The 12,938-nt window shown below is 51.7% G+C and overlaps 1 protein-coding gene across 1 annotated transcript in view; it reads right to left on the bottom strand.

The window, feature by feature from the left end:
• LOC102501658 (MHC class I polypeptide-related sequence B-like) overlaps positions 1–8,640 on the bottom strand; it is a 20,049-nt gene extending 11,409 nt beyond the window's left edge. Inside the window, exons 1-3 of the mRNA XM_027767058.1 lie at positions 8,265–8,640; positions 932–1,189; positions 295–664 (exon numbers count right to left, since the gene is read on the bottom strand). Of these exons, the coding sequence (XP_027622859.1) occupies positions 295–664; positions 932–1,189; positions 8,265–8,340 (704 nt within the window). The 5' untranslated portion in view covers positions 8,341–8,640. The remainder of the gene's footprint in view (positions 1–294; positions 665–931; positions 1,190–8,264) is intronic.
• Positions 8,641–12,938: the final 4,298 nt, after the last annotated feature.

Here is a 12,938-nt window from a genome sequence, read left to right as displayed (position 1 = left end):
AAGGGCACTGAACTCCCACACGGCTGACCCTGGTTTAGTCCCGGACCAGGTGGGCTTATTTTCTCACCCTCTCTCTTTCAGTCCCTCTCTGGTTAAATTTAAAAAGAAAAGAAAAGAAAAGAAAAGAAAAGAAAAGAAAAGAAAAGAAAAGAAAAGAAAAGAAAAGAAAAGAAAAGAAAAGAAAAGAAAAGAAAAGAAAAGAAAAGAAAAGAAAAGAAAAGAAAAGAAAAGAAAAGAAAAGAAAAGAAAAGAAAAGAAAAGAAAAGAAAAGAATAAGACATGCAATTATCCCACAGCATGGGGAAGGTACCTTTGGCCAGTGTTTGGGGTGATGAGACTCCAGTGTAATGGAGGACAGGCCCCTGCCCAGGGTCAGTACCTGGTTTCTGGAAGTCCATGCAGGAACGCAGATACTGCTCCAGGTTTTTCACGCAGTCTCTCTGCACATAGTCGTAGTGCTTCCGGGCTTCTGCGGCATCTTCATCCAAGGACCTCTGGAGACTCACAGCCAGAGCCTGAGCTGAGCGCCGGGGCACTGTCCATTGCTGAGTCTTCAGGTCATAGGAGAGCAGGGGCTCCCCATCATAGCGGAAGTCCCTGAAGCCCCTGGTGCTGCCGTCTTCTTGGATCTCACAGCCCCAGGTCTCCTGGAAGGAATGCAGGCCTGCCCCCACCCCGTGGTGACTTCTCCACTCCCTGGGCGCCCCCTCTGTCAGCCCAGGTGGGAACCTCCAGCCCAGAGGGCCCTCCCTGGCACTCCTTGGTGTCTCCCCTCTGGTACCTGGGCACCAGCTCACCTGCAAGCAAAGTCCCCTAGACTCCCTTTCCTCATTTCTACCCCCAGCCACATTCTGGGGGCAGAGACAGTGCCTGCTACCCACCCCAACTTTTCTGGAGAAGCCTCCATCGCTCCTGCCCCGTCCACTCTCACCTCTTTTATGCAGGTTGTCAATGCGTGCCACAGTGGTCCTGAGGTCCTGCCCCTTCTCTTTGACGAGCTTGCTTTCTGCATTCCTGGTCTCTGCTCCCAGGACGGCTTCTGCACACGTTTCCCCGGGCTCTGCCCTGTCGTTCTCACTGTCATAGTGCAGGAAGTGCTGACCGTTCAAAAATACTTCACCATAAAATCTGGATTGCACATATGTGTCCTGGGAGCCCACAGTGAGGGTATACTGCAGGGTGTGGGGTCCTGGAAAAGAGGGAGCCCCACATGAAACTGCATCTTGGAGACAAGCACACATCAGATGTGTAACGGAAGTCTGCCGTTCCTGACCCTCTGAGGACATGGAAAACAGATTGGCAAAGGGACAAGGATGAGGAGGTCAAATTCAAACAAAATAGGAAAGGAGGTAGGAAGGGGAAAGGAAGCAGGGAATGGAGGAGGAATAAACATGGGGAGGAGAACAGGACAGGTGCAGGAGAGGGGCTCCCGGGCTGCCCGAGGGTGATGGTGGGCGGTCCATGGGACACTCGCCTGCAGGGGGCAAGGCAGGACCAAGAAGGTCAAAGATGGAAGGAAGGTTGTGCCCTAGGGGAGGGAGAGGATGAGAAAATGTGTATAAATACAGAGACAAGAGTAAGGGCTTGAAATGCAAGGAGAAGAGCATGGGAGGAGAAATAAAGAACAGAAGGATGCAGAGTAATCAGGGGAGGTGGGGAGGGCAGGTGCTCGGACACATCTGCAGAGACCCCCCAGGGTAGAAGGGGGAGTCAATGATGCACAATGATTGAATGTATAAATAATAATAAATAATGATAATAAAAATTAAAAAAAATACATCCTTTTCTCATGTGAAGGAGCACCATGATCCTCTTGGTCTTCCTGACCGTGCACCGGAGCAAGCTGACTGCTCCTTGCTGTGCGTCTTACCGGTCATATCTAGTCATACAAGGTTTATCTCTCTGCAGGCCTTTCACAGTAGGAACAAGTGTCAGGGCGCACTTTTTCGATGGTCTGCTCTATGACAGGCGGGCAATCACAGCATCCCTCGGAGCCCTTCTCTATCGCTCATACCATGCTGCCTGGCCTCTGTGAGGCCAGATCTATTGAGAGTCTCCCCAAAGGCCCCCTCTCCTTGCCTCTTTTGTAAGCTGACTGCTCTGTCTGCCTGGCCCCCACATTGTCACATACTTGAAACTCTCCTCAGGGCTTTACTGGGATCTCTGGAGCTCACCTACTCCCCCTGCAGACACATCACTTGTTTCTGCCTCATGAACTCTAAGAACTTCTCTCACATTCTCTTTGGACTTGATCCTGACGCAGGCATGCAGACATGGCGAGCAGAGGCGGAAGGCCTATCTCGGGGTACTGTGAAGTCCAGGTTTGGGGGAGGTCTTCCTCCTCTTACAGCTCCAAGCTCAGGACACACAATTCAAATGATTTCCTTTGCTGGCTCAGGGGAAAGAGACAAACCCAGGCAGGGGACAGCTGTCCTGGCACAGGTAAGCCCAGGTACTCCTGCCGGCACTCCCGGCTCTTGAATTATACGCCGAGAGGTAATCCACAGAGGACCCGGCCCACAGGGAAGGATGCTTCCTGGACGCCCGGTGGGTACACGGTCCCACACTGCAGGACTGAGGGGACCTCCTTCGAGACCTCTTTTTGTCTCTAACTGGGAAATTGCCCACGGGCTGCCAGCACCCCTTTACAATACATCCTGGAGCACCAGGACTCCTCTACCCCTGAATTTAGGTCTTGTAAAAGCTTTACATGAGGGGGCTGGCAGGTGGTGGTGTGGTTAAGGCACTGGATTCCACATGGCCAACCATGGTTTGAGTTCTAGATCTGTCAGCTTGCTTTCTCACTTTCGTACTCCCTGTCTCTCTGTGGTCAAATTAAAAAATTAAAATAATCATGATGTATAAAATAAAATAAAATACTTCTTTTTTTTTCAAAAAAAGCTTTCATGAGTAGAATTTTTTGGTAATTGTAGATTTTTTAACGAATTATTTAATTTTATTTATTATTGTTATTATTTTAAAAATTTGTTATAGGGTGAAATAAAGTGAGAAAGCAAGCTGCAAGGGTCAGGACTGGAACCACCAGTCAGCCTGGTGGGAGTTCAGCACCTTAACCACCATGACACCTGCTGGCCTCTATAAAGTGCTTTTGATGACAGACATTAAACTCTGTTAGTAATTACAGAAATCTTACCTTTTTAAAGAAGTATTCCTTTTATTTTATTTATCATTATTGCTATTATTATTTTAATTTGCTACAGGGCACATGTACTCACCAGAGAGAGAGACAGAGAGAGAGAGGGAAAGTGAGAGAAAACAAGCTGCCAGGCCTAGGACTTGAACTCTGCTCAGTCATTTGGGAGTCCAAAGCCTCAACAACCATACCACCTGCTGGCCCCCAGAAATCTTAATTTTACCAGTAGAAAATAATAACAAAAAAAAGATTTTTAACACTTGTTTTAAAGCTTCAAAGATGATGTTACATATTGGGTTATAGAAAAAAAGACATGACATATTATTTTCTATGCAAAAATACATCATGAGTTTTCTGATGGCTATATATAATTTTTTTTTGAGAGAGAGAGAGAGAGAGAGAGAGATTTTTGCTATAGGGTGCATGTGCTTTCCAGAGAGACGGAGAGAAAGTGAGAGATCTCCCCACAGGAAAATGGCCACGTTGCAATCCCTTCCCCACTATTCTCCTCTAGGGATTTTGGGCACGTGTGCACACACGCCTGACACAAGTTTCAAGTGGCCAGGTCTGGGATTCAAACCATGGTGAGCCATGTGGGCCATAACCATTATGCCATCTGCTGGTCATATTTTTATATATTCAATGCAAGTGATATGATTTCGTAAGGCAAATAACATAATTATCAGATTGGCAGGTGTGTGCTCTGACCAATGAGTACGTGAGAAAAATGGACTGCAGGACAGAATCAGTACAAACACAAAATCCAAATGAACCAACACGGAACATTCTTGATGTTAAAAGACAAGACAAGACATAGGCTCCGTGGATAGGAAAAAACATACAAAAACCCCGCAAAACACAGGAGCCCGGAGCCCTATTTATGCTGCTTACAGGAAACACCACATTGAAGACACACCCAGATGGATAGTGAAGGGCTGAAAAAAGGTGTTTCTTGCAAATGGGAACAAACAGCTGGAGTCTGAGATTGATACTGGCTGACACAGACTTCCAGCTGAAAACAGTGAGAGGAGACGAGGCCACTAGACAGGATTAAAGGGAATAAACCACCACGATAATGACTCTAAATATTCACAGCCCCAACATCAGAGAAAACCACATTGCACTCTGCAAAGATGAACAGAATTAAATGGGAAGAAGAGGGATCAGCAGATGGCGTAATGGTCACGTCTCTGGACTCCCACATAGCTGACCATGGTTCGAGTCCTGGACCTGGTAACTTAAACTCACTCTGGACTTGTGTGAGTACGTGACCAAAATCTCGGTGGTGTGGCTACCCTCCCTGGGGAGTGAGTTCTCGCTTTCTTGCTCTCTGTCTCTCTCTGTTTCTCTAGAGAGTGCACACACCCGATAGCAAACAGCTCTCTCTCTAAAAAACAAGGCAAAAGAAAAAATATATATATAAATGGCAATAAGAAATTATAAAATAAAAATTGTAGAAAGACTAAATTGGGGCCAGTGTATGGTGTGGTGGCTAAAGTGGCTAGATCTTACATGGCCAAATGTGTGGTTCAAGTCCTGGACCCAGAGGCTCAAGAGACATGTTGGGTGCGTGCGTGTGTGTGTGCCCCAAATTCTAAAGTAGGGAGAAATGGAGAAGAGCCTGTGGCCTGACCATTCCCACAGAGGATGCTTTCTTACATTCTCTCTCTCTTTTTCTCCGTCTCTCTTCAGCAAATGTATGCACACTCTAGCCATAATAAAAAAGAAAAACATGTAGTTGATAAGTTGAAATTATTCCATTTAAAAACTGGAAGCAAGAAAACTCAAAGCTCTACAAGGCAATCTTATGTAGGAAGGGTCCTAGTTTAAGTCTGGAGACCTTAGAACCAGCAGATGGCGGAATGGTTACATAGCTGGACTCCCACCATAGTTGACAGCAGTTCAAGTACCAGATTGGGTGGCTTAAAAGTCACAGTTGGTGCCTGTGTTCACGTGCCCAAAATCCCGAGAGGAGAACAGAAGAGAAGGGATTGCGGCGCAGCCATCCCCTCCGGAGGTCATTTCCCACTTTGTCTCTCTGGCAAGCTCACGTGCCCTATACAAAATAATCTCTCTTTGGAAAAAAAAAAAATTCTGCAGTAGTTGCCATGAAGGCTATGTCACTGGGCTCTGATGTAGACGACCGTGGTTTGAGTTTGGACCCAGTGGCTTAAACTCCCACTGGGCATGTGTGCGTGCCCAGAATCCCAAGAGGAGAATGGAGGAGAAGGGATTGTGGTGTGGCCATCCTCCCTGGGGGGGGTGATTTCTTGCTTTCTGCCTCTCTCTGTCTTTCTGGCAAGTGCACATGCCCTATGACAAAAAACTTATTAAAAACAAAACAAAACAAAACCAAAAAAACCCACATACAAAAACCCCCGGGAGACCTCCAGGGTATGTGTGTTTGTCCATGATCCAGGAGTGGCAGAGACTGAAGGTGGATCACAGTGTTGAGACCCCATTGGGGGTGCTGGCTCTGTCTCTCTCTTATGGAAAGACTAGATAGGCATGATGGTTATATTGCTGGACCGCTACATAGTTGACCATGGTTTGAGTCCTAGACCCAGTGGCTTAAAATTCATGCTGAACACCTGTGCACCCAAAATCCTGGAAGGAGAATGGAGGAGAAGGAATTGCGACATGGATATGCCCCCAGGGGGTGACTTCTCGCTTTCTGTCTCTCTGTCTGTCTCTCCACTAGTGCATGTACCCTATTGTAAAAACCTCTCAAAAAAAAAAAAAAGAAAGAAAGGAAAGAAAGAAAGGAAAGAAATGTACAGAGGTACAAAGCGTGTGGAAGACAACATGGCGGTTGTTCTGAAAATGAAAACGAATTACCTCTGCTCTACCCTTTCTACGTCAGGGGGTACAGCTAAGTAGAGAACAGACAGCAGGGACGTGAGGAGTTATCTGTACACGCACGTTCACAGAGCATTAGTCACACAGCTAAAAGGTCGCAGTAGCCCAAGTGACGACCCGCTGATGAAGGGAATTCAGCATATAGAGGGTGTATATGTGTGTGTGTGTGTAGATATACAGTATGTATATATAATAGAGGTGTACAATAGTTCAACGTTCAAAAGTAAGGAAATTATCACACACGCTGCCACATGAATGACTTGGAAACACTGTGGGAAGTAAAATAAGCCATAAAAACTGACAAATGCTGCATTATAGGACCCTCTCATATGAGCGCCTAGAGGACCCAAATTCACAGAGACGGAAAGCAGAATGCTGTGAGCAGGGACCAGGGTAGGGGGGACGGGAAGCTGCTGCTAACTCTTAACTGCAGAGTTCCAAGTTGCACCAAAAAGTGGACGTACTTAATGCCACTAACTATCCACTCAAACACTGCTAAACACTAAGAGTTATATTGTGTCTAATTTATTCACAAGTACGTAACAAGAGAGACGGGTCCAGTACACCAAGAAATCCTGTAAAAACAGAAAGGGCCGGGGCTCTGGCCAGAGGAGAGAGAATCCAGCAAATGGGTAAAATCCCAGCCTGGGGAAGGGCCTGCAGAGTGGGGGCAGGAGGGGTGAGAGGGGCAGGTCACACCCCAAACCGGGATGAGGGTCAGAAACCATCACAGGAGAAGGGGGTGCAGGGAGAAGGCCCCAGGAGGGGAGAGCAGCCCCAAGTGACACCTGAAGGTGGTGGACAGGTGAGTAGGGCAGGAGAGAGCCCTGGGGACAGGAACCAGAAGAGGGGGATGGAAGGGAGGGAAGGGCTGGACCAAGGGCCTTTTCTGGGTCTTGAGGGTGGGAGATGGGAAGGGCAAGAGATGAATGTCCAGGGCAAGGATTGAGAGGTGGGGTGAGCGTGGGGCAGGGGTGGCCTGGGAGATCCTGGAGTAGGGTGGACAGGAGAGGAGGGGTGCTCCAGGTGAGGACAGAGGGGAGACCTGTGAGAGTGAGAGCTCAGGAAGGAACCAGTGCAGGTGGGTAGGGGTGCAGCAGGGTGAGGTGCCCTGGGTGGAGAGGCTGAGCCCCACCTGAGGGTCATGGAGGGCACTGTAGCAGGGTGGGGCTGGTGAGGCCAGAGCCTGCCCTGGAGAGGGAGGAGGGGGTGCCCAGAAGGAGGTCTGGGGTGTCTGCAGTTCTCAGCAAGCCCCACCCCCTCCCTTCTGGGGACTGGAGGGGAGTGGGGACAGAGAGAGGACCCTGGACAAAGGCACCACCAGAAAGTTAGGGTGAGGGAAGCTGGGAGGAGGTCGGGGTGACATGGGGTGACCTCTGGGAGGGCTCCTTGTAGACACCTAAGGGGGAGGCAGAGACCTGGGTGAGACAGGGAGGGAATGAGGGGTGAGAACACCCTAGAATGGATCAGAGAACTGTAGACAGGAGGGGAGGGCAGGGAGGGGAGGGTCCAGGACAGAGGGGGCCTGTTGAGGTGGGCTGGGGGGCAGCCAGGAGAGAACCCCGTGTGAGAACAAGCACAGGAATGCCCTGCCTGGCGGCTGTGAGCAGAGTGGTTCTGCCTGCACTCACCTCCTTAGTTCCTGGTACTCAGCCTCCCCACACCCCCAACCCCTCCACCACCCCACCCCCAAACCCCTGCCCAGGACCAGAGACTGGCTCTGTCCTCAGGGAGAGGACTGGGCTCCAGGGACTGAAGGAAAGGAAGAGCCCCACAAGCCCATGGGAAGTGTCCCCTGAGTGGCGGACCTCGACGGGCCCTTGGAGCCCTTGGAAGAGCAACCCTGGAAGCACCCCTGGGCTGCTAGAAGGGCTGCGATGTCAGTGAAATAAATTAAAATAAAATAAAACAAAAATATAATAACATATCTTTTAAACAGAGGACAGCAGGCAGAGCAGGTGCAGCAAGGGGACCAGAGAACCGCGCAGGTTAGATGGTGCGGGGAGGGGTGGGGAGTGCCGGGCGCGGCGAGCAGCGCAGAGGAGACCGCTGAAAGAATAGAAAAGCAATGAGGAAAGCGGGACTGCGGGGTGCGGGCGATCCACGGACCCCGGCACCGCCGCCCGTACCCCCCCATCTCCCGCAGACACCCCGCCAGAGCCCACCGCCCGGTGGCCGGGCCACACGCACTAACACCCGCCCGACCGGGTAGACGCCCGCGCAGTCGCGCACATCCAAGAACCCCGCTCACCCGCAGCGGCTTCCAGTACAAAAAAGCCAATTCCGACCAGGAACGGCAGGGCTGGGCGCACCTCCAGAGCCCGCATCCCTGCTCCCGCGAAACGGGCAGCCCACGCGACCGCGGCGTTGCGAAGAGTGGGGACCGGAGGATAAAGCGTGTGCTGTGTTGACACTCGCGCCGGTGCGCAGTCCGCGGACACTCACTCAGGAGAGCCTCCAGCCAATCGCGAGCGAGAAGGCGGGCTAGGACTCGCCAACCCCAGGCCCTGGTCTGCAAGTCCTAGACGAACTTTGCCGGGATAACTCTGGGGCTTAGAAAGAGGAGAGGCTAGAACAGCCTGCGACACAGGAGTCCCGGGGTGAGACGCGCGGGGACGTGGGGCCAAATGCTGAGGGGGCGAGATCCGAGTTCTGTCGGAGCTGATCACTTTAAAGACTGTGCCAGTGACGTCAGGTTGCGCCACCCCAAAGCAGGGCGTGTGCACCCCGCCTCTAGAGGGCTCTTCCTCAGGGCGTCTTCTTTCCTTCTTACCCCTGAACGACCTTAGAGAAGACGCAACACAAACCGCCGCCCCGCCCCTGTGACTGTCAGCATGACTGGCAATGCCACAGTGACCAGATTTGCATACCAGGTGAGGATTTCAGCCCCAGCTGTCTCTCAGAAGCTTCCAAAGAGACCTCAAACTCTCTCTGACCTTTCAGCCATTTTGATCTCTTTCTCCTCCCTCTGGCTCCAAGATCCAGCCAGGGCTGCTTTCTTGGTGGCCTCTCTATTCAGCCCCTGGGAGATGACAAGGTCAACCTGGCAGGTCTTCATCCACTCCAACATCCTCGCTCCAAATTCCCTTTTCCAACCTGCCTTAGGACCTCTTGGAGTCTGGGCCAGCCTGCCCCTCACATGCCACAGGAACCTCACAGAACCTTCCAGAGTCCTGATGCTGCCATCCATCCCCAGCCTCAGCCAATCTGGATCGTGGGCACACTCAGGGAGGTCCGCATAGGGCAACTGGGAATCTGCACTTGAGCCAGCCTCCCAGGATGTTGGGTTTGGCCCCTGGCCCCTTCCTTCATTCCTCCTGATTCCCTCTTTCTCCTGCCTCTCAGTCAGCTCTGGCAACTTTTTATTTTTATTTTGTTCGAGAGAGATTTTTTGCTATAGGATGCAAGCCCTCGCTGGAGAGACAGAGAGTGGGAAATCATCCCACTGGAGGGATGACCACACCACAACCCCTTCTCCATTTCCCTCCTGCAATTTTGGTCATGCATGCCCTCATGCCCAGTGTGACTTTCAAACCTCTGGTTCCAGGACTTGAACTGTAGTCGGCCACATGGGAGTGCAGGCCCACCAAGCCACCTGCTGGCCTGCAGCCACTTTTCAATTCCATGGCCACTACTTCAGCACTTCAGCCCAATCTGTCATCTACCTTCATCCTGGAGTATTGCTCCCTAAACAGTTGTCCCAGTTGTAACCAGAATGCCCCAAGCCATGCACAGCTGTCACAATCTGCTGTCTGACACCCCCACCCCAATTCTCTGGTGACATCTCCTCTGAATTGCAGACTCCCTGGTCTCCTCACCCTGTCCCACCAGGGCCCACTGCTTAAGCACTCCCCTCCCCTAGATCACACTGCCCTGCCTTCTAACCCACCCACCTCTCTGCAATCTTAAAGACTGGTTCCCTGAGCCAGTGCGGACAGTGGCAGGACTTCACCATTATGCTAAAAGTCACTGGACTGTCCAATCTAAAGGGTCAATTATGTCACACGTGAATTCTATCTCAGTAACAATATTAATAATAATAATACCATCCTGAAAGCCTTTTACAAAGCTTAGCCCCATCCGCAACATGGATCTCTTGGTCTTTGGAACATCTCCAACTTAGCTGCTTGGTAGAACCACCTGGACAGTGTTCAATGCCCGGATGCCCAGGCCAGAGCTAAACCAATCCAATCAGTGTACTGCGGGTGGACCTAGAACTCAGCACCCTTTAAAGCCCCTTAGGTGGTTCCAACGTGCAGACAAGGTTTTAAAACCACTGTTTCAGCCCATGAACCTTCCCGATGGCACCAGCACTGCTACAGAAACCCCATGTCACCCCTTATACCACCCTGCCACCAGACCATGAGCACTGCAGGGTCAGGAACCCTGTCCATCCCATCTTTATCAGCCCTGCGACTTTTTTTCCTTTCTTAAAGCTGAGCTATCCCCATCGCTATATGCCTTCCACCAGGGCCCCTGGCCTACACTTCCCTGTGGATGGAAATGTCACGCATCCCAGATCTGAGCTGTTTCTTGGGTTTACACGCATTTTCCTCATTTATCTTGACCCTGCACCTATTTAGCACATCAGGGACTGGATCTAGTCCTATTCTCACAACCATTCTTTATTCTTTTCCTTTTTTTAAAAGAATTATTTAATTTAATTTAATTTATTTAGTTATTTTAATTTGACCAGAGAGGGACACAGTGAGAGAGAGAGAGAGAAATATAAAGTGGCCAGGTCTGGGACTCGAACTGCGATTGGCCATGTGGGCGTCCAGTGCCCCCAAGCACCACACCACCTGCCGGCCCCAGCCGCTATTTTTTCCCACTGAACTCCACAAGGTGATAAGGCAGACAGGGGAAGGAACCCAGCTCCCTGATCCTGGCCCCTGCCCTCTCCTCCATCATGTCTGCTCTTCCAGGAGCTCCTATGGTGTTCCAGCTGCTGCAAACCATCTCATTCAGCTCACTCCCCAAAAGGACTGCGAATATTTTAATAATAATTAATAATAACAAAAGTAATCATTGGTAAGTTTGGTCCAAGGCATTTCGAGATGACTGCTAAGAGAGAGGGGCCAGTCTCCCCCTTTCTGGCTATGGGGGAAGCCATGATGGCCCCAGACCCAGGCTTTGGGACCTCCCAGGAGCTTGGTCTGGCTGTCATCTCCCCACCTGGCCTTTAGGGTTGTCCTCCCCTGACCCCACTTCTCCCCCAGCCCCTTTCTGCTTGGCCCCACCACCTACTTTCTGTCCCTCCACTCGCGCCTCTGGACCCCGGACTCACGGACACCTGGAGCCTGTCTCTGCATAGACCCTGCACCGCCGCCACGTCAGGGAAACACCTGGGGGTTACGTAACGGTGGGCGGCGCCTTTCGGACCTGAGGGCTGAACTTGGCCGAGGTTTGTGGGGAGTAACAGAACATGGGACGCTGGCGGGTCGGGGCGCTTCTGGACGTTTCCGGTTCTCGCCCGCGGCTGTGAAAATGCAGACTGCGTGGGAGGACTTTCCGAACCCCGGATCGCGAACACGACTTGGACTCCAATTACCCCGGAACAGCGACCCCGCGACCCCAGGCCGCTGGGAAAGGCTGTGCCAGCTCCCTCCCCACCCAGCCCGCACTGAACTCCAAGATCCGAAAACGCTTCTGCACTTGCGGGTTCCACCCAGAACCGAGCGCTTAGGGCAGTCGTGGTGGAAGCCTGCTCTGGTCTGGACCCGAAGCAAAGACTAAAGATCCAGGAAAATCGCTCTGAGGACTCCACTGGCCTCCTGGAGGATCCTAACTTAGATCCTGTGGCACCATCTACCCTCCCTGGGGTGCCAAGTCAGTCTGCTCCCCAAAAGGACTTCTCATGCTTTAATAGTAATAATAATGATCCGTGCAACGTTTGTACTAAGCCATTTGGAGATGGCGACTCAGACTTTGGGGCTGCCCAGGAGCATGTAAGGTCTGGGGGGAGGGAAAAGAAACATGGCGGAAACATTCCCGCCAGCAGGAACTTTCCTGTTGTCCACTGGCCTGCCTTCGCCAAGGGACCAGGCCGAGGCCCAGGGACCTGGCCCGAGAGCGCCCTGGGCCCGAGAGCGCGTAAATTATGCTGGTTTTATTAAACCCCAAAGCCTGACTCTGGTATTTTCGCCTTTGCTGCCTCTGACCACCACTGCTCCCAAATCAAACCTAACATCTGGCAGGGAAACCCTGGAGGGGCTGGAGGCCTCTAGGTTAGAGCCCCTCCATGGGACCTCTCCTGCTGTCATGAGGCTGGGAAGGTAAGGGACCCCAGCCCTGTCTTTTGGACTTCCAGAGTTTCTGTCATAGTCACGGCCATGCCAGGAACACTCCCCATCCATTCCGGGTGCCCCAGGGGTACCCTAAGGATCCTCTCATCTCCTGGACGCCTAGTGGGTACTTCCCTGTACCCTCCAATCTGTTGAGAGATTATACCCAAGGGGACGCCTCTTGGCTCATTCTCTCTACCGGAGGTCTAATCCGCCATGGGGTCTGCTGCCTCCAAACCTGATCCCAAAACACCTTTAGAGTGTGTCCTCCGTAACCCAAAGAGGCCTGATCTTCCTGTTGACCAGCGCTTGGCCCAAATATTCACTGAACAATGGATCGATCTGGCCGCCCAAGGGCACTTGGATTTCAACGTCTTGACCGACCTTACCAGTTTCCGTCAGAGTAAGGGCAAGTGGACGGAAATCCATATGTCCAGGCTTCTTGGTGTCAGCACGCTTGCCCCCACCCCTGCGCCACCTGCCCTCCCTCCCAGATTCTGCTTGCCAAGGAGGGCGAGGGCCGAAAACCCCCTCCTGCCTTTCCAAGGGAACTTCTGAACCCCCTGAATCCTCTGCTCTCACTGTTCCCCTGGAATCTCTCTCCTCTCCACTGAGACCCCCCACACTGGCCCCCCATTAAA

The sequence above is a fragment of the Tupaia chinensis genome, unplaced genomic scaffold (genome assembly GCF_000334495.1).
Source record: "Tupaia chinensis unplaced genomic scaffold, TupChi_1.0 Scaffold143901_1, whole genome shotgun sequence".
Lineage (NCBI taxonomy): Eukaryota > Metazoa > Chordata > Mammalia > Scandentia > Tupaiidae > Tupaia > Tupaia belangeri.
This window is presented reverse-complemented; position numbering and strand designations above follow the sequence as displayed.